The sequence below is a fragment of the Drosophila guanche genome, unplaced genomic scaffold (genome assembly GCF_900245975.1).
Source record: "Drosophila guanche unplaced genomic scaffold, DGUA_6, whole genome shotgun sequence".
Classification (NCBI taxonomy): Eukaryota; Metazoa; Arthropoda; class Insecta; order Diptera; family Drosophilidae; genus Drosophila; species Drosophila guanche.
In genome coordinates, this window is record NW_022995748.1 from 1,393,837 (window position 1) to 1,415,534 (window position 21,698).

Sequence of the window (21,698 nt, forward strand, 5' to 3'; positions counted from 1 at the left end):
TTTGTAATTAAAGGCTTCCAAAGTAACTTGCAGACGGATGTTATTTACACTGACTTCAGTAAGGCATTCGATTCCGTAAACCATTCTCTTCTTGCACAAAAGCTCAACCTTCTAGGGTTTCCGCCCAATCTGTTGAGATGGATTTCTAGCTACCTGTGTTATAGGTCTCAAAGGGTCCTTTTCAAAAACTCCGTATCTTTACCTGTTATGGTTACTTCTGGAGTACCACAGGGTAGCCATTTAGGCCCCTTACTTTTCACACTCTTTATTAATGACCTGCCTTCTGTATTAACAAATTCTCGAGTACTTATGTATGCGGATGATGTTAAGCTCTGTGTCCAGTATAAGGACATTTCATTTCACTCTCGTTTGCAATCTGATCTCAATAGCTTTCAGTCATGGTGCTGTGCAAATATGTTACAACTTAATGCCTCGAAGTGCAATGTTATGACTTTTTGTCGCTCCAGCCCCTTCCTGGCTCCTTACACCCTCTGCGGTAGTTCTCTTGAGAGAATTACATTGGTTGATGATCTAGGTGTTAAACTAGACCCAAAGTTAAAGTTTTCTGAACACATTTCTACCATGGTAAATAAAGCCATGGGTGTGCTTGGGTTTATAAAGAGGTGGTCAAAGGAATTTGAGGACCCCTATATAACGAAGACTCTCTATATCTCGCTTGTTCGTCCGATTTTAGAATACGGCTCATGTGTATGGTGCCCTCAGTACAACATACATCAGGACCGTATTGAATCAGTACAGAAAAACTTTTTATTATTTGCCCTACGGGGCCTCAACTGGGATGCAACTGTGAGACTGCCATCCTACCGTAGTAGACTTCTCTTAATAAATCTTCCATCCTTAGTTAGTCGTAGAAAAAAGCTTGGTGTAATTTTTATGCACAACTTGATCAAGGGGGATATAGACAGCCCTGACTTGCTGAGCCGCATAAACTTTACGATTCCCATTAGACCCACTAGAAACTTTATTCCTTTGTTCCTTCCACTATGTAGATCGAATTATGCCTCACACGAACCCTTTAGGGTTTTATGCTCGGATTATAATTCCCTCTACCACATTATATCCTCAACTAACTCCCTTCCTCTTCTTAAATCTCTTGTACTAGCCTACCTCTCCCGTAGTTAGTTTCATTTTAGTTTTGTCTTGTCTCTGATTTTGGTAATTTCTGCTTGCTTAGCTTAGTCTAGTTATGATTAGATCTAATTTTCCTCGAATATTAGCCTAACATCTATCTTTCCTGCATGCTCGCGACCGGTTCGGTTAATCGCGCCGCGCGTCATGCGGCAGCGCCCCTCGGTCGGTTGGGCGGGAGGAGGGCTGCGTTCTGCTAGGTTCCGCGCGTAACAGGCTTTGGCTTGGTGTCGCATGGGCCACTTGATGGTGCAGTCATTGCATATCAACGTCCAGAATTATATTCATAATATAATTGACATAAAGAAATATTTCTTGCGTTGTCGATTCCTAAAAGTACTGGCGCCCAACTAATTGCAATTCATTATGCTCACGTGGAAAAATGTTTTGTGAAAATCAGAGATCTACAATTGCTAGCCGTCGCCGGTGCGTGTAACAGTGCCAGCATTGCAGGCAGGAAAAATGACAGTAAAACAGTACAGTGACAGTAATTCTGACTAAAGTTGCGAAACACATTCATATATACATAAGTATATACCTACAAGAGTGCACCACTGTTAAACCCTTTTTAGGTATGTGTCATAGAAAGTATAGGAATCAATTATAAATATATAAATTATAAACAACTGCATTAGAAATCAATTATTTAAATGAAAAAATAACTTGCTAGTTTCCCTTTTCCTATTTGTTTTTCAGTTAAATCCAGCTGCCTATTAGTTCTCCTTTTCTCCTCTATAGGAACGCTGACCAATTCTCCAGAGACTCGGAGGTGATCTATTGTGACAATGAACCACCACAAGAATCAACCATTTTGGTGTCAGCAAGTAGAGGCAAGTAGTGCGGTTTCATGGCACCCCGCTAGAACTTTTTAGGTACCCAAATATCGCTCAGGACATAAGTGACACTGTGGAAGAAGAAGCTTCAAATCGACTAAAAACAGCTGCTGATGTTTCCGGCTGAAAATTGGCTCTCTTTCCATTTTAATTTAGCTCGTTCGAACTCGTCACAAATTGTATACCCGGCACTCGGCACATATGTTTGTATGGATATCACAGATTTTTGCGTACCTTTTTGAGGGCGTACAGGTGGTACGGGTACAGTGAGACTCTAGCTCTTAGTGTCTGAGAACTAGCCGGCAAACAAGACAGACAAACAAACAAAGCTATATCGACTCATCTGTTGATGCTCCGACCGCAAATCTAATTTATCCTATTTACTCCTCGAGTACAGGATATAAAAACAATATTTTATGCAATTTTGAAACGTTGATAGGTTGCGTTGTAAATGGCTATGCCGTTTTGAGAAATACTTATTAGAATCGCAAAATAATATTGTCGGCAATTTAGTTAACCCTAAAATTCTAGAGCTGCATACAAAAATAATTATATATATTTCCATATAAGGAGTGGGATAAGGGAACTTGGATTATTACATTTTGATTTAATTGAATTTTTAAAGATAATCTATAAAATTAACTGTTTTCTAAAATAAAAGTTTATTTGATACAAGAAATTTAATATTATTAATCCTTGGCTCTTCTGGGTCTTCCAACTTTTCCTTTTCTTTGTGCAAGCGTACCATTCGGATTTGCTGGGCTTTTGAGCAATTTATGCCAATCCTGTTCACACACCAAGCTTGCTCCTAGCATAGTGTACCTAAAAAAAGTAATACAAAAGTAAATTGTATTATCAAATATTATTCATTTTCAATATTAAGATATTTTTATAGCAGAAATAATGAACTGTGAGGAGCATACCTATCCCCAGGACGTAGACTTGATCCACACTTAGCACAACTAAAGCACCTTAGATGAAATACACAGTTAATTATTTGTTTTGGTTGACTTTGTATGTCAATATTATTTATTCCAGTAAGAGCCTTTGCCACCAATTCACTTGGGGGAATAGTTTCGCCACATCCGGAACATACTCCAGAGCATCCGAACATACTGTAAAAATAAATAACATTTATATATTTATATATATATATATATATATAATTTAAGATGTTGTAGTAGTTGTAATTTCAGAGTACTATCGGTAATTGCAATTGTTTTCCAATGATTGCAGAAGATTGTCACTTTGCAGCTAGATGCTTGTTGCTACTTGAAGCTGCTATAAAAAAGCGAATCTAATACTAATGCTCTGATCACGGGCGCTAAGGCCAACCTTTCAAAGGTCTCGAAACCTTACGGGAAATCGACACTCTGGATATCCACGATCAACTGACTGCAGAAAAGGCAGCACAACGTATAGTCGCGGGCACAATTCGATTAGCCCAAGTTTGACACAGAGAGGGAAAGTGAGTACCAAGTGGAATGTTGTGCCGCAGCCACTGCAAATTAATTTGTTCTTAATTTTTATAATAATATTCTTAAACAGACTTGGCAATCTGGTAGATAGCATAATTCTGTATGATTCTGCGTCCTAGGTTTTTTCTTTAAATTGTGGATGAAACACACATATTTATCCTTCACTGTCCGATTCTGTATAAGACGATAGATAACAGATATACAATTTTCTTTCTAAGTACTTCTCCATTCCAAGTCTGTTGCGCTCGCAATTCGTCCCACAACAAATAATCGCTTGTGTACATTTTCAAATATTTCTCTACACGCTGATAAGCCTTTCACTTAATCCGCAAAAAAAAGAAGAATACCTGTTACAAAAATAAGAAAATATGTTTTATTTTGTTACGTTAATGATTGTGTTACCTGGAATAGTCTTTTTTACAGAGTATCAAACCTCTTCGAGTAAAACAGCTGGAACCGACCTCGGCTAACATGGCTCCACAACAATGACATTTCAGGCAACCATTGTGCCAATATCTGTCTAACGCATATAAAAGATATCTATCACTTATTTTATCTATAAATAAAAAATAAAAAACCAAGCATTAGTATAATTGTGTGATATCTTATTAAATAATTGGAATATTTTTACACATATAGAGTTTTATAGACATAATTAGCTACGAGCGCAGCTCTATTTGTATTGCGGAGGACCTAAAATATATATTTCTTAGCATTTTCCGTTTTTAAAAGGAAACAGGAAAACCATCGATACTTGGGCGATTCGAATTTTATATTTTACATTTTGTATACTTCTGTAATCTACATCTCCCACCTACACCAAGGCCGCACACTGCACGAGGCAGAGAGAAATGAGAAAGAGAATGAGAAAGAACAAACAAGCATACAACGAAATGCTGGACAAATTGGTTGTAGTCACTGTAATTGAATTTCTTAATTATGGCATACAAATTATCCAATTATACTTTAATTCATTGATCTGATACATAGATATGCCCATTATGCGATTTTCAAAATTGTGGAAATCACAGATTTTCGTTCCTAGAAGAGGAGGAAGTGGCACTTCAAATTACGGCAATACTGCAAGGTCTGAATGAAAATATTATAATCAGGAGCTCAATATTGCTGCGCCTATAATGCATTATAACATAATGTGGACAAATTTGGAAAGTATGCACTTGACACCATTCAGTTCACAAAGTTTTAGTTTATGAGTATAATCAATTATACATTGCAGAAGGAGGGTTGTCCTAAGAAGCTGCAGTCATTAAAATTTTCAGAAGGCAGCTCAAGGTGTCAGGTATTATTACAAATAGCTATTTGATAAACAGATTTCTCCTAAGCTAAGATTCCTTTTATTGCTGCTCAAATAAAATGATCATCTACAAAAAAGAAAACCCTTTTTAATACTGTATATAACTTTTTAGAAAAAAACAATAAAATCAATCAAATCTATATTTGCCTTTATTTGTTTTTCTTATTAATTTACAAAAATATCATCAACGTTATTCCTTCTCAAAAGATAATTGTAATGTTATATCTCCTGGAAGTTTTGTTTGCCACTAGATTTGTACAAGCCCAACCACTGTGCACCAGAACTATTGAACAGTCTTCTAAAAGGCACAGATAAGGACCATTCGTATGTTCAATAGAATGTACGGAGCAAAAAAAATAGTTTACAACACAGCGGCAAATGCAAAAAATGCAATTATTAAATTAAAATGGGCTCAATTATGCCAATTTCAAACGAATTGCAAAAGTTGTTGCAAATTATATAAATAGTGTTAACCGCGAACGTTAACTCGCCAATGGAGTGGATTCACAGAATAGTTTTCGCCTCGTACTAAGTCACTACGCAGTGTTATTATAAAATAATTATTTTATAGCTTGTTAAAAGAATTATTATTATAAGTATTAATATATTCTATACAATATTTGGAAACTGATATATCTTCAACCTTGTTTACAAAAACGCTTAAGTAATCTGAAACCATATTTAAACGATTTACCATGAACAGTCCAGTTTAAAGAAGATATTAAGAAACAAAGTTAAAGTTTGTGTCTATCCGAACAAATTAAAGCTCAACTTATTTGATTAATTTAATATCTTACCTCCACAACCACCACACACTTTAATTAGAGAGTTAGGATGAATTAACTGATGATTATTAAAATCGTTTGAAGATTCGTCCATGAACGATAAATGAGAAGAAGAAATATTTGAGCTGGTCTCGACAATATCCTTATTGTTGGCAGTATTTCTATAACCAATAACTACGGGAGCAAAACTTTCCGGACTTGAGGAATCTTGGGGATGTGCCACTAGTAAATCTCTAAATGAATGGAACGATGCATTCATTGCAAAAAGTACTTTTTTGACTTATATTGCTAGGGTCATACGTCCTCTTTAAAGTTTTAACCTGCAAATATGTAAGAAAAAAATATATATTTATTAAATAAATGCTGTCTATATAAATAGTATTACCTATCCATCGGGAAACTAAGTAAAAGGCATAGGATTAGAGGTGGTGCCTGCCGGTTTGAACGCAGTTAAAGGCTAATCCTAACATGACGTGGAAAATAGAGATATACCGAGATCCAGACAGAAAACAAGTCGTTCACGCCTGGACCTCGTTTACCGCAATCTGACTGTAATAATTATCCGATCGGAACAGTTTTCCAATTAAATAACCCAATTGGGAATCCCAATCTCCATGCATGAGGCAAAAATAGTCTTCAAGGTGTATCCTATGCGCCGAGAATGCAATCAAGGACAAGGATCAAGGATCAATGATTCAGTGATTCAGATATCACAAGAGTCTTAACACAAACATTTGGGACTGTGGCTCTTATAGTTTTTGAGAACGGACAGACGAACGAACAGACAGACACAGCTGTCTCGACTCGGATATTGATACTGAAAGTACAAGATTGATGTAACGCACAGAAGGCAACCTTTCCGTTTGCAGACTGATCTGATATCACACTGAATAAAGTTTGTTACAAGCACCAAGAACGATCTGTTAGATCCACAATTTTGAAGACACGTGAAACGATCCCCGAATTAGGTTCAGATTGGATCATAATAATAGCCAGAACATTTTTTTTGCTTGGGCTAGCCCCAGCTACTGTGTTTATTCTGGCCTTCTTGCATTCTCTCTCGCTCGCACACTCTGCCTCGAGGAGTGTTCGGCTCTGGCGGAAAAGGAGAGCTAAAAGAGCGTGTTGGTGTGATAAGTGATGTAGATTTCAGATGAAAAAAAAATGTAAACTTCGAAACAATTATAAGGTTACATGCAAAAACACATAGTTATGTATGCGAGTACATATGTGCATGTGTATGTATATACTGACTGAGTACCAGGTATAAAAGTAGAGTCTCTTTTGAACGCAACTCACACCGTTCCTCCTTGTCTTTATTTAATGAATTAACGATTGGTTCAGATATGATTAACACTTTCAGTGAACTTTTTCGAGGGAACTAATGCAGTTTTTTCTGCATATAATTGACGGATGACTATATTAATGCAATCGATTTATAAAATGTTTTAAATTCGTTAGCAGCATCAAAATATGTCTTAAAATTAAAATAAAAACATTAAAATGAATATCTAACACAATCACTTCAAATTAAAAGGTGAGAGTATTGTCAAAAATTGCATGTGGCATGGGTTAATTTGAATTTTTTTAAATAGGTTATATTCGACTCCCAATAAGATATTTACATGTTTATTCATATCCTAAGTATATTAACATCGAAGGAATGCTTTAATCACATAATGACAGCTCAATTCATATTCATATCTTTGAAATTTGAAATATTATATTTTGACAAACGCTGTATACGTCCGACACAAAATATACTATGCAATTAAGTTTACATATTTCCATATGTATGTATGTATGTACAAACATACATGTATAGATATGTGTAAGTATTTTACCGCTGCGTTAGACAATATTAAGATATTAAATGTAACACAAATCGATGAATGTTTGTAAGTTTGTAAGGGGGTAACTACAAAAACGCAATCGCAAATAAAAGCTTTAGATTAAGTTTAACTCACATTTTTATTAAATCAATTTCTAAACGTTTAAAATTTTGTTTTGGTTAAAAATGCAACCCACATTAGCGATGCAAGGCATCGATACTATCGATATGGGTACATTTGAGACAGTACATTATAGTCTCTGCACACTGTGGATATCCCGGTGGAGCGGATGGAATATTGTGAAACACTGGTTCACACTGCCATCATCCACCATCATTGAAAATCAGATGCTTACAATTTAGGCTTACCTGGGAAGCTTATTTGCACGAGATAATAATTTTCCTGTAAATTAATAATGAAAATAAGGCCAACATTGACGAGAGGGAGATTTTGGATGGGATATCTGAGAATTCTTGGGAGTTTAAAACTCAGACTCTGAATAATTGAAAAAGGCTTTTAAAGCCATCATGCATTCTGCAACAATTCTGCAATATTGTGTAATCTAAATATTATTGTGTGACAATAAAAAATGTATCCATTTACCTTCCCAGCGGCATTTTCTGATCCTTCTTTCATTTGTATTTAATGTTTTTAAGTTATGTTCTTCTCTTGCTGACACTGAATTTAGGCGTTTTATTGTTGTTTTACGTTTTCCTGTCAGTCATGGCTTACATTTTCGCAGTGAATTTAATTTTTTCGTTGTGAATGCCGATGAAATGAATTAAATTTGAAAATTATGGGATAAATATAGCATAGAAACGTGCAGATTAGGAACATCCCAGATGGATGGTGGCCAGTGTGAATAAACTGTTTCTAGTGCTTCCAGCTATCGGTGAATGTGAGAATTCATTTGGAATAGTGTACTGTGGCTTTCATAATTTTTCATGAGTTCCAAACTTAAGAAATTTGTTCCAGTTTCTTAAATACATAATAGGATTCTGTCAAGCAGATCCAACTTTCATATGGCACATGTTTTCGTCGATGTGATTTATTTTCTTGTGTCTTCTTAGGAGCACAATTAGCGCTGTTAGCCTTATTTTAGTTTTTGCACTGCGTGTACTCAACTGAACAATCTAGTCTTGTTGACCCTCATAAACTTCACGATCCCTTTTAGGTCCACTGGAAACTTTATTTCTTTGTTCAGCCCAGTAACATGAAGCAACTATACTATATTATAGCTGCTTCATCCCCAGTACTCAGATGCGCTAATTTCTCGGTCGACCGAATCAGGGTTGATCTTCCTATTGAAACGATAAGAAATCATCCGGTTTTTTTCGGCAGAAAACTTTTCAGACAACTTTTCGCAGTTGAGTACTCAGATCAGAAGAAACAATTCCAGAAAGACGATGCTATACTCCCATTTCGAACGAGCGAAATATATCGCCTCAGAAAACTGGCCTTGAGAATGGAAAACACCGGCAGGCAAGCAAATTCGCCAAACAATTTCAGCGACGCCACAGAAATTCGTAGTGTTACTTTTTTTTCGGCCTCTCACAAACCAAAATACCTAAATCAATAACCCAAATAGGGTTTTAAATTATCTATTGATTTTTTTTAATTCATTCACCGACGTTTATTAAATTTTCGATAGACATACGCTCTCAAAATTCACATTTTATAGTTCCTCCGTTGCGACAGCTACTTCTGGGTCCCTTGGTCCAGAGTCTGGTTGATCTGGTCTCGATGTGCTTGCCTCTTCATCATCTGACCTAGATGGTTCAGCGGGAGCACCTTTCTCCTTAGCCATGGCCACATATTTCTCGGTTTCTATTTCGTTCAGAATTTTAAACGGCTGATCTTTTCCGACAATGGCAATTGTGATATTCTGTAAAAATTGTCAATAATTATCAATACTATAAAATATAATCATTTACAAGAAAAATACCAATTGAGATGCCACCCCATTTTTACTTTGAAATTCATCTGTAGGCAAGGAGCCAAGAATCGCCTGTATTCCGTGGCATATCATTTCATCATTAGGACAGTTTAAGAATTTGTCTAGATTCCTCTCCAAATATGTACGTGCACTTTGTGAACGAGACCCAATAGAGTTAGCTTTGCAATTATAAAAAGTTGCAGACGGTGTAACTTGGTATATATGAGGCCCCTTTTCATCATAGCCTCCAACAAGCAGACCCACTCCGTACGGACGTCGATCGTACCGTTGTGTAGTCGTTTGCATCTTATTACCAAGATTTGTTATCAATCGGGATACAGGATAAGCCGAGCCGTAAGAATGCTTGTAACTTAGGCACTCAGATCGCAAGTACCGGCTTATCACACGAGCATCAGCAGTTATGCCAGCGATCGATATTCCCAAGTGATCATCAATTGGGATAATCTTACGCTGAGAAGCTGACAGCTCCGATGATGGTTTAGAAAGAGCAACCAAAACAGCAATATCTTGATTTTTTAAACCAACAGTTGCCGTTCCAAGTTTAACAGCTTCCATTGCGTACTCGACTTGGTGCAATCGCCCTTGCGGACTCCATACTGTAACATCACTATCATACTGGTTTCGAAACTAAAAGGAAAAATATTATTTTAAGTCTCTGTAAAGTACATTGCCAAAACACTACAAGGTTCAACTTACCATAATTTTCAGAATATTCTCGGTACTGCAGGCAAGTAATACAATGACAAGTAATATTTTGAAAAGATAGATATGGCAAAAAACCAATAAGTATTAACGAAAATAGTTAGCAGAAATAATCGATAATTTTAAAACAATGGAATGGAACATTCATATTTGTTCGTCACAGTAGAGTTTAAAGTCAATTTGGATCGGGTGAATAAGTAACACAGAAGAGCTCTTCTGCGTTTACCCAGCTATTCAAAAATATATAAATATTAAAAGAAAAAACTGTGAGAAATGTAAACAAGCACGGTAAGAAACAATTATGTTTTAGAATTGAATGATAAACTTCCTAATACTTACAATATTTAAAAGGCTTTTATAGCCATCATAAAAACAAAAGCAACATTATATTGTTCTGTGGCATTTTGCGAAAAATATTATAACATTTAGCAGCTAGCTATTGAGTAATCAAAAACAACGGACGGTGTTTTTCCATATTGGAAAATACCATAGTTCTATCGTCTACCATTTATATCCCGCTGGAACGGAATCCCTGCATTCTTGTCTTTCAATCTCCACATTGCTTTCACACGACATTTGAATTTTTATCAGATTTTATTTTGTATGCAAGCAGAAAAAAGGCAAACGTAGAGTGTACTTGCAAGTAGAGTCCGCATATTGTCTATGCAGTATATCTTTTGCCCAATTCGGTCATACTGGGAAGCGAAACATATGGAATTTTTTGTCGACAGAATATGTAGCGCATCTGAGAACTAGGATTAAACTTTGAAATTCAAAACTTTTACCTTTCCTGCGGTATTTTGTAACATTTTTGTTTTTAAAAACTCAGGAAAAAGCTTCTCAATTGTCTATATGTTCTTTGCAAAGGTGTATTAATTTGTTGTAAATAAACCGTAGAGCTGGAATTAATTGGCCAATCCTCCGTTTAATAGAATTTGTCTAGACTTATTTTGAGTTTTAGCATATTTGTTTAAAAATTTAACCCCAAGTCAAAGTATATTAAAATGAAGAAGTACTACTACTGAGAAAAAAAAAAGTTGACATCGAGAGAAAATATCATTAAACATTTTACAGCTTTAAATCTTTAAAAAGTTTTTTTGGCTGGAAGCAGAAGAATTGTTATGAAGTTTTTTTAATAACAATTATAATCAATAAACAGGTACAATAATACTATGTATTTGGTTGTCGTTACAAAAATTAGTTTATTTATTAATGCTTACAGAATTTTCCCAAATATCTTCAATACAATTAATAACAGTTTCTGGCGAAGATAATTTATGTTTCATAAAAAAACCTTGAATCTGAGCTGGACTTACGGGACGGCAAAAAGATTTAACGCGCTGCGCAAATTCTACAGAGGTTATGCCTTCAGCGTTCTCGAAAAAGTTTTTAAACATTTCTTCTAGTTGATATTGAGTACAATGGCCTATAAATTCCTTTAAATCAATTCTGCCAGGCCGTATTAGTGCGGGATCTAAGCGATCTAAATAATTAGTTGTCATAAAAACAATTCTAGCTTCGGTAGAACCAACCCCATCCAAACAGTTTAACAATCCACTAAATGTTATTCGGTTAATGCCATCGTATGCAGATTTTTGTTGCAATGTTGTCTCCCGGGAAGCGAATGCAGCATCAATATCTTCAAGCAAAATTATGGATTGTTCTGGTGCTACATTCATAAGATGGTTAAGTCGATCATCGGTAAGGCCTCTTTCTGATAAATTCAGCAAACAAACGCTATATTCTAATTCTCCTGCCAAAGCAGTTATGAAACTGGATTTTCCGCAACCTGGGGGTCCATAAAGTAAGTATCCACGTCTATAGGGAATCCCACGTTGAGTATACCACAAAGAACTTTGAATGAAGTCATTGCAATCATCAATAATCTTTTTAGAAACTCCACGATCTAATACTACTGAGCCCGTAGGACGACGTCGTCGAGGATGACCAAACGGCCTCCATTCTGCGCCCATAGCCGTATACAGAACAGTTTTACCATCGGTTGCTTCTAAAGCCAAATAACGGGCTTCATCCAAGATATCAGAATAAATTTGTTTATTGTTTCCAAATGCTGTTAATGTCACCGATTCCCAGGGCACTCCCATGTGCAAGTCTAATGTTTGCTGCTCTCTAGTCCGCTCCACTTGAATCCAATTTCCTTTGTATTTAAATATATGTTTTCCAATACTTGGTATAAAGTCATAGCTAGTGAGTATTTTGCCATTATCGTTTTGGATAAAGTTTGTTTCTACACTTAAATGCTGAGTTTTGCGGGCTCCTTTAATTGTTATCCATTTTAATAGCCACTGATATGATTTATCTCTGCAGGGAACTTCTAAAGTTATCATCAAATGTCGACGAAAGAGTATTATTCCCCCTTGAAGGCCTTTCCTTAATATTGCAGCACTAGCGCCGATTCCAAACAAACCGAAGCCAGCACCAAAATAGGGATTTGTTGATAAACTTGACAAAAGTTCGGTAAAGGCCATATCATCTAAGAAAAATGTGTACAATTAAATAAATACATAGAAAATTTTAATACTAGTTATGTTTAAAATATTTACAAAGGTATACATGTAATAATTGTATTGTACCGACTTTGGCAAATGAAGAAGATTGAGAACTTGGATTTCCAAATAATGGAGATTTTTTGTATTGTCAGGTATTAAGTTACTTTCAACCGTTTTAATTAATTGATAGATTTGGATTAATCTTCTGGCTCGGACTAGCTCGGAAAGCTGCTGCATCAAATAAAATAGGCCCTCACTTTGGCGTAAGTCATAAAGTTTCTACGATATTCGACTTGGCTATATCGAACACTATTTGATTTTTACATATGTACATATTCCCGGTACCCGGTAAAGGGGCTTATTAGATTTGTCTTTGAGGCGATGTATGTAACGTTCAAAAGGTAACTTCTCCGGACCCATATTGATATGTATTTATAATAACATATCAGTCTGATGTTTATGTCATCTTCATTTGGATGACACCGGCGTTCGGGCTTGTTTGATGGTGGAAGGGTGAGATTTTAAAATACACTTCGAACAGTGTGATATTGTAGCAGTCTGGATGAAAAACTTGGTTTAACTAGCTCTTATAGTCTCTGAGGAAACAGGCGCTCTCCAGAACGAACAGACAGACATATGTATGGACATATTGTAGCCATTTGTATGAAGTTAATTATATAATTACTCTTTCGAATACGAATTTTGATATGAATTCAAGCTATGTTTTCAGGTCAACATACTCAGTATACTCAAATATAAACATTATGATAGTATAGCATTAGTTGGAGTGGGAGATCAACACAACACTCATAACATTAGCCGTATTATTGTTTTTATACCAACCGAAGGGAAAATCGAGCGAGTGACTATAATCGATTCTGCGTATGTAGATCATGTCGATATATATCAAAATAGCTTCAATTAGGAACGGTGCGAAATGAAAACGATATTTTACCATTTTTGGTCCGCTTTCACTGCGGTTGAGTTATAGTGTTCCGGACACAACTCTCTTACGTACATTTAAAAAATTTTGGATGATATTGGAAAGAAACCTATAGGAAATTTTGTATATCACTAGTGGCTTTACCGCAGGCAAATACTCAATTCAAGACAAAGAAAAAACTATTATGGCCTAGTACTCATATTGGACAAGGAGCAGGCCAAGGCCTCCGCATCTCTGTGAATTAAAAGCAGGTGTTGATCATTATAGCATTATAGGAGCATTATAGGAAGTGGCTAAGAATCTAGGGATCTAGAGAGGGCTTTCTCAAATTCTACCAGCTTAGCCGACCGCCTCAGTCCAATAGCGCTTCAACAAAGCAAAAGTCACGAAAAGGCAGGAAAGCTGGAAAGAAGAATCGCCATGGCTTGAACCTCCACAAAAACACCTGTACGAAAGCGAAAAAGTAGACCTGGAACCTAGAGATCAAGAACCTAGTCAAGAAGTTTTTCAAGCCGGCTCCGTAAGGAAGAAAGTGGAACGGTCGGTCAAAGTGACTATTAAGTTTCGCAATATTCATGAAAATATAACTTAAAAAGTCACACAACGGACAGGGACAATTGGAAGCGGAATGCTGCAATTGTGCTGTGGTGCTGCGCCTAAGGCCCAATGAAACAATACCTATCTTGATTTGTAACGCGGTACGCGTCTTCTATTGTAAAATAAATTAAATTACTTATGCACAGACACTCGGTGAAAAATCATAATATCCTAGCCGCTATGTACATATGGATAGCTGGGGATGGGAGCTTTGGTCAATAAGAGAATTTTGGAACGTTTATGTAAATACACACACACCCATGCCTACATGCAGATGCATGGCCATGTTTGAATGTTCCCTTGTTACGTTAAGAGACCTACATAATGCGATTGCGTGAGTTATAAGGAGAATATATGTACATACAGTCAAATGTCTGTATGTTTGTGTTCATTTCCGACGTCAATTTAGTCTCCGTTTGACATTTCAAAGAAAAAGTTGTGGAAGCCGGGCAATGCATTATAAAGCCATCAAGTGAATTTTAATCAGAATTGTGCTATTTTTTTGCATGTGCATACGTATGTACAAAAACTAAAACATATTTCGAGTTTTTTGAAAATGTGTATATACACACAAAGCAAACATATGAAAATCATGTATTTACGACACATTAAGGATCCGTTTATAATGAAAATATCTACATTTTACATATGTACCTACATATGTATGTATGTAACTACATACAAATATAATTGTGTAATAATTTTACTAAATAGCTACTAACCAGTTGTGTAGCTCTAATATAGAATATATGTATGTAGAATATAAATCATACAAAAATACGCAAATATTATTTATGTACATACGTATATACATATTTACATTTCGTACATATGTGGGTATGTACGTATAAATCTTTTAACAGAATAATATAACGGTATCTAATGTACGTAAACATTAATGAAATTTATAGTTTGTTACTATCGAAACATAAAAAAAAGAGTGTGTGTATGTATATATGAATATGTTGACCCATGTACATATAAATTCATACATATGCATCTATAAATAAAGGATACAACATATGTATGTATGTATGCATCCTCACGCGTGCACTTCCATATTAAAAACGTTATGGAGGTGGTAAAGGTTTTCAAGTGGAACAATACTGCATTTCATTAGTGTAAGAAACTTATTGACGTACATATGTATGTACATATGAATGATGTACATATATAGTACACAGTTATCCTTCCTAAAAATGGGCATATACATATGCGCGGATGTAAAAACGTACAAGTGTTTAATCTGAGACTGGTGTCTGACAAAAATGTTACAAAAAATATAAAACGGTATATAATTAGAATTCGCAAAGATTTTAATTTGGAAATAATGGAACCGAAAAGATGGCACTTGCAGTTGTCATGTTTTTTCCTACTGCTTAGCTCAACATTTTCAGGTATGTCAAAACATATTAAACCTAAAAATGTATTTATTTAATATTTCGGGCGCGAAATAGAACAAATTCGTACTTCGGAGCTGCTAATCTTAAATACCATATGTATGCATGCACATATGGCAAAAGGTAGCTCCGAGACAAAGGCTCCATTGACTGAGAATTAGTAGACAAGTGCTAGTGTGCCAAATACTAACGGACTTTACTGATATTGAGAGTGACAAGCTCTGGTTGGATAAGAGAGAAGTGTGTGTACCACGACAGGTTTCTTGATGATCAGATATTCCTTGATCAGCTATCGTATGATTCGTCGAAAATTTGTGCCCACCTTAATTGCAACCATCTGCAACTTAGAACTTAGTTCTATCATTATCCAGAGGTTACTTATGACCTATGAACTTATTTACAATGGCATAAATGTTTTATATTTAACTCAAGGCTCTTGAGCGGGACTCTTTGGGAACAAGAAGAAAGGTTGCTAGAAATCCATCTCAAGCCAAAAATGGGTCAAGCTTTTTGGCGGGAGTGACTTACAGAGTCTTATGCTTTCCTTAAATCAGTGTATATAACATCCGTCTGCAAGTTACCTTGGAAGACTTGAATGAAAAGTAGCTAAACTCTCATAGATTTCTGGTTAGTGACCGATGATGCCTTACAAAAACGGGCTGAGATGGATATATAAGGGGATTGTAATTCTTTACGAAATGTTTAAGGAACTAAATTGATATAAGCTTGGATCTTGGCTAATAGATAAGAGTGAAACTCTTAAACAAGGGTTCACACAGAGACTCTACACAGCACCTTAGTACACAGGATCTACCTGTGTACCTAGTTTAAACATATTCCTGATCTATGACTTAATTGCTATCGCATGTCCTTCAAGGAAGATGTTGAGCTACTGAGCTTTTTTAATAGCGTAAAATTTCGAGGATATTATCGAGACGATAATTGTTCAGTTTATATATGGTTTGTGCGGTTAATAGTACGGTAAATAGTACTGAATACAATGCACTTTCTATAATCTTAAACTACCTGACTGACTATCGGGTATACAAGTAGCGACGATTCTTAGTCAGTGACTCACAAAGTTCCTCCTTTTTTTATACCCGGTACTCGAAGACTAAATAGGTTCGAGCACCTTGATGCGAACTTGGATCAGGGGATGCTCCAGCAGATCGTTGATCACATTGAGGAAGTATTCCGGCGCCAGCATTCCAATGGCATTGTCTAGCACATCCTGCGCGTGATTGGACAGCACACGCCAGTACTTTTCCAGCGAGGAATTGCCCGAGGCTGCCTGCAGGGCACGACTGATGACATCCACAAAGGCAAGGGTCTGCAGGATCAATGCTTGATAGTGAGGCAGCAGATTACCGGGATTGGCACTCTTCATCTTTGCCTGCCACTCGATGGAGCTGCCCGACAGATAGTCCATGATGACATATTTGTAGTGCCTCAGCTGCTTGAACGAACGCGTGCGGACATCAAAGAGTTGCTACTCAGTGGACAAGAGGGAGGAGGAGCCGCCTCCACTTGCTCCCGATGGATTGCTTTTGTCTACGGGCAGCTGGCCGAGGTAGTCCAACAGGCGTATGCATGTCTCTAGGGCGACACTTGGCTCCTGGAACATCAGCGTCAGCTCGCGTGCAAAGTCCAGACGCAACTTATCCAGCGCCACTTTGTGCGGCAACGATTCCAGCAGCACTTGAGACTCGAAGACACACAGGAACAGATACACAGGAACTGCCAGAGATGCGCCTTGGGATCGAGGACACGAAAGAGCGTCGCATAAAGCGACAGCCTTCTGTGCACTGGCACATCCGTGCAGATGTCTGCGAATACCTTCAGCACGGGTATGACCAGTCGATCTCTTTGTCCGGTATTCAGCAGCAGAATGGGTATAATGGACTCCACAACATTGTGGATGATGTGCAGACTGAAGGCATCGTCGTGCCTGGCCACTGTGGAGCCGACAAATGTGAAGATTTCCACAATCTTGTGCAGCACCTGCTGCGGATAGAGACCCGCGCAGTGGGTGAGAAAGTGTAGAGCATGCTGCTGGGTCTGTGGGTTCTTTGTGTTCCTCAGACACTGGACCACCTGATCGATGCGGAAACAGGACTCGGGCAGTGCCTTGGCCAGCTGCACACCAGCCGCTTGGGCCGTTTGGCAGCAGACTGGAGAGTATCAACTGCTTGGGATACTCGGCAGCGGTGTGCTCCTCCGCTGTAGCACATTCAACGTTCCCCTCGTAACGCTCCATCACTGATTTGTAGATCTCACTGTAGGCAGCTGCTTCAGGGTAATCTTCTCGAGTGCTGCAATGCCCAGCGGCAGGAGCGCAGTCAAGAAACTCTCATCGTTGACATGTTTCATGGCACGCAGCAGGAAGTCCATGGCAATTGGTGGCTGCTAAGGATCTGAGGCCAGATCCAGCACGGATCGTCGCAGCTTCTATAGCAGCAGCTTCTCCTTGGGCGTGGCATGCTCTTGTATTTGTATTGTATTTGTGGGGAAAAACGGTTGTATGTAACGCACAGAATGAAACGTTTCCGACCCCATAAAGTATATATATTCTTGATCAGCATCAATAGCTGAGTCGATAGAGCCATGTCTGTCTGTCCGTCTGTCCGTCTTGTTTGTCGGATAGTTCTCGAAGACTATAAGAGCTAGAGCCACCAAATTTTGGCTCCAGACTGCTGTATGCTCACACTGAAACCAGTGTATTTAAAAAATGAGCCCCACCCCCTGCCGCCCCCGCAAAAGGGCGAAAACCTCCCAAACCTACAGTTTTGAAGATAAAAGAAAACTAAAAACACCATTCCGTAGGGAATGGCCATATCTATCAGATCACCAAATTGGGATCCGATTGGATCATTATTATAGCCACAATGGAGAAATTAATTTCCAGTGGCTAAACCCACGCTGTCCCCGCAGCTTTTGGTGCTCTTTTTACATTCTCTCATTAACACTCTGCTTCTGCTTCACTCGGCCCCTGCCTCTGCCCTCCCCCTGCCGATGCCTCTTCCTACTTTTAACCCACCCCGTCCCGCAGCTTTTTTTTTTTTGTGTGCGGGCGCTGCCTCTGCCTCGAGTCTGCAGTGTGTTGTTCTAGGGAAGGGCGGTGAGCTAAAGGAGCGTGTTGGTGTGAGAAGTGTTGTAGATGTAGATGACAGATGAAGAAAAAATTTAAAATTTGACAAATAACCGCAAAGGTGCAGAGTGTCGGGTAAAAAAGTTGTGACGCGTAAGAAGCGTCTCACACGTCCCTTCTCGTTTTATTTTTTTTGTGTGCTGCCTCTGCCTCTGCCACCAGTCTGCAGTGTGTGGGTCTGGGGAAGGGCGGCGAGCTAACGGAGCGTGTTGGTGTGAGAAGTGTTGTAGATGTAGATGCCAGTTGAAGAAAAAATTTTAAATCTGATAAAACACCGCTAAGGTGCATATGTAGTACTGAGTGCCGGGTATAAAAGTTGTGACGCGTAAGAAGCCCTTCACGTTAATGTTGTCAATTGCTCTTTTCGAAAATGCTTTGCCGAATAAAGAGTAGGAGTAGTAATGCATTTTTTGTTGGCCTGTTTTTCAAAACAGTTTTTAAAACAAATTTTAAATCTTTTAGATGTTGGAAAAATTACGTCTTCTCAAAATCACTTTGGGAATACTATACAGAGTCAGTTTACCACCAAAAACAACACCAGGGTAATTGCCCAGAAAGGAGGGCTGGCTATCTTACCCTGTGTCGTCAAAATTAATTCCCCAGCAACGGTAAGCCATACTTTTCTTTCTAAAAATACCAGCGACTGTAAATAATAAGTATTCATTATTATGTTAATTCAAGAAACCACCTACTTGTAATGAATTAGTTTTGTACAATGTCTGCATTTTTAAACTATTAATTTATACTGGTTTCTTAAATAGTAATCATTTGTTATAAATAATTAATACTACTTAAACCATAATCAATACTTGTGATCCAAAAATAAAACTCAAATATGTATAAAGATCACACTGTGCGACAAATGGGAACAACTTGAATGTACTCTGCTCGAGACTTGGTGTCAGCATATATAGATAGGAGCTCTTGCATACTTCCAATGCGAGCATGCGACATAGCTGTGATATTTATTTTGCTTATTTCCGTTCATCGCTACTTTAAAAATTTCGTATTGAGCTTTTGGAAGTCAATCGAAACCCAATTTGTCGAATCAGTGAAATTTTCTCATGTAAATATTTGATTTATTTGAACAATAATTGTGGGGCCAACCATAAAAGTGCTGTTCGATGCCCTTTGCATATTGAGTTGGATCAAATAATTATTAAATTACTATTTTGTAGGTTTCTTGGATACGCAGGAAAGACTTCCAGCTACTAACGGTTGGATTGTCAACACATAGTAGTGATAAACGGTTTTTGGTTGAGCATACGAGGCATATGGGCCACTGGTCTCTGAGAATTAAAGCCGTCAAAGAAGAGGATCGTGGATTTTATGAATGTCAATTGTCAATTTACCCAACTCAGTCAATTTTTATAGAACTTAAAATAGTCGGTAAGTAGTGTTAGCTTTAAGTATGTTAACAATAAAAAACTGATTATAACTTATATTTACAGAAGCGGTAGCAGAAATATCAAGCGCACCCGAGCTTCACATTGACGAAACGTCTACTTTACGACTTGAGTGTAAACTGAAGCGGGCAACGGAAAATCCATCATTTGTATTTTGGTGAGAGACCATTTTAATACTCAGAACAGATAGTGTCAGATTTAAGACAACCAACAACTATTATCATTTAACAACATTCTTCCATATATTTTATTTAGGTATCATGACAACAAAATGATCAACTATGATGTACAGGGCGGTTTTGTTGTAACATCGATGGAAGCAAATGGAAAAAGTAGCGTGCAAAACGGGCACATTTTTAGAGTTTTACCCGGGGTTGCCGGTAACAAATCACGTATTATCCCCATTCCGGATCAAATGGAGTCAATGAATGGCATCATGAACAGCAAAAACGTAGTCTCTTCAGCTAATTTCATTTCGCCGAATCCACCATATTTACAACCTCACCAGTCGTCATATCTTCTTACTCCTTCCATGAGTGTTTTAAGTATAAAACAGGTTAATTTTCGGCATGCTGGTAACTACACCTGTGCTCCATCAAATGCCCGTCCTGCTAGCATTTCGGTGCATGTTTTAAGAGGTAATATTAATTTACTAATGTATATTCACGCACTAAAATTTAAACTATGTTATACACAGGAGAGAAAACTGCTGCCATGCAACACGCCAATCGAAGTTCTTTGGATAGTGAGAATATAAGCAACAGCACTTTTGGATTAACTAGTATAGGCGGTATCAATGGCACAGTTAACCCAGTATTAGCCAAAAGTCTATTATATATATCAAGCATATTCATTTTAGTAAGCGTACTATCAAATGTTCGCTTACGAAAAGCTGTTAAATCACTAACATTTCTAGCATTTATAATATTAATTATGGAAAGCTGAAACTTGTAATGTTATTGTCATGTTATTAGAACTTAGAGCATATTCAATCAAGCGAAAATAAAAAGAATTCTCTAAGTTATGATTATCATGCATATACCGGTATATGTATGTATAATATCAACATATAAAATACATTTATGTATAAGTCCTTTACCTTGACCTTTACTATCATACAAGCTTTATATGCATTTTTAGAAAACAATTTGATGTACACTAATTTTAAACTGTAAATAGACTTTCATAACATACAATGTATTGAATCGTGAAATAAGAATGATCATCTACTTGTTACCAAATATAAACAAATTATGTAGAATACATACTCTGTAAATTAATTCATAAGGTTTATGTTTGGGTGTTCAAATTGATTTAAATGTACTCAAATTTTAGCATTTTTTACACAAATCATTTAGGAATGATTAACGATTTATTTATTGGATATGATTGTAAATTTAATTTTGCTGTTCAAACTGACTATACAACAGCAACAAAAAAAGCTGCCGTAACTAATTTCCATTTTTTTAAAGTTAATGGTAAAATTTAAATGAAATAAAAGCACTACCGCATGTTAAACGCATACAATGGTATTGTGGCCCCATGAAAAAATAACAGAGTTATATATTAATCCAACAACAAATAGTCTGTTAAAATTATTGCTGTATAAATATCAAAACAAAAACTTCGTGCCAATTCAGGCA

At 37.0% G+C, this 21,698-nt stretch overlaps 4 protein-coding genes across 6 annotated transcripts; 1 reads left to right on the forward strand and 3 right to left on the reverse strand.

The window, feature by feature from the left end:
• Window positions 1-2,625: 2,625 nt before the first annotated feature.
• LOC117584494 (protein apterous) lies at window positions 2,626-7,628 on the reverse strand. The gene is made up of 5 exons (XM_034273422.1): window positions 7,528-7,628; window positions 5,573-5,880; window positions 3,863-4,016; window positions 2,906-3,097; window positions 2,626-2,804 (listed from the first exon to the last, which is right to left on the reverse strand). Exons 2-5 carry the CDS (start codon window positions 5,817-5,819, stop codon window positions 2,672-2,674), a joined length of 726 nt encoding a protein of 241 aa, XP_034129313.1. The 5' UTR covers window positions 5,820-5,880; window positions 7,528-7,628; the 3' UTR covers window positions 2,626-2,671.
• Window positions 7,629-8,994: 1,366 nt separating this feature from the next.
• On the reverse strand, window positions 8,995-10,144 carry LOC117584012 (proteasome subunit alpha type-1). The gene is made up of 3 exons (XM_034272744.1): window positions 10,046-10,144; window positions 9,338-9,976; window positions 8,995-9,277 (listed from the first exon to the last, which is right to left on the reverse strand). The coding sequence occupies exons 1-3, from the start codon at window positions 10,046-10,048 to the stop codon at window positions 9,068-9,070; spliced, it is 852 nt and encodes a 283-aa protein (XP_034128635.1). The 5' UTR covers window positions 10,049-10,144; the 3' UTR covers window positions 8,995-9,067.
• Window positions 10,145-11,233: 1,089 nt separating this feature from the next.
• On the reverse strand, window positions 11,234-13,321 carry LOC117584010 (mitochondrial chaperone BCS1). The gene is made up of 2 exons (XM_034272740.1): window positions 13,302-13,321; window positions 11,234-12,545 (listed from the first exon to the last, which is right to left on the reverse strand). The coding sequence occupies exon 2, from the start codon at window positions 12,538-12,540 to the stop codon at window positions 11,254-11,256; it is 1,287 nt and encodes a 428-aa protein (XP_034128631.1). The 5' UTR covers window positions 12,541-12,545; window positions 13,302-13,321; the 3' UTR covers window positions 11,234-11,253.
• Window positions 13,322-14,471: 1,150 nt separating this feature from the next.
• On the forward strand, window positions 14,472-21,261 carry LOC117584011. 3 transcript variants are annotated; one of them, XM_034272743.1, is made up of 7 exons: window positions 14,472-14,617; window positions 15,279-15,498; window positions 19,112-19,257; window positions 19,828-20,038; window positions 20,101-20,212; window positions 20,311-20,693; window positions 20,753-21,261. In XM_034272743.1, exons 2-7 carry the CDS (start codon window positions 15,315-15,317, stop codon window positions 20,998-21,000), a joined length of 1,284 nt encoding a protein of 427 aa, XP_034128634.1. In that variant the 5' UTR covers window positions 14,472-14,617; window positions 15,279-15,314; the 3' UTR covers window positions 21,001-21,261. The 3 variants fall into 3 exon arrangements, with proteins under 3 accessions (XP_034128634.1, XP_034128633.1, XP_034128632.1); XM_034272742.1 differs by having other exon boundaries at window positions 14,481-14,617; window positions 15,222-15,498; XM_034272741.1 differs by lacking the exon at window positions 14,472-14,617 and having other exon boundaries at window positions 15,180-15,498.
• Window positions 21,262-21,698: the final 437 nt, after the last annotated feature.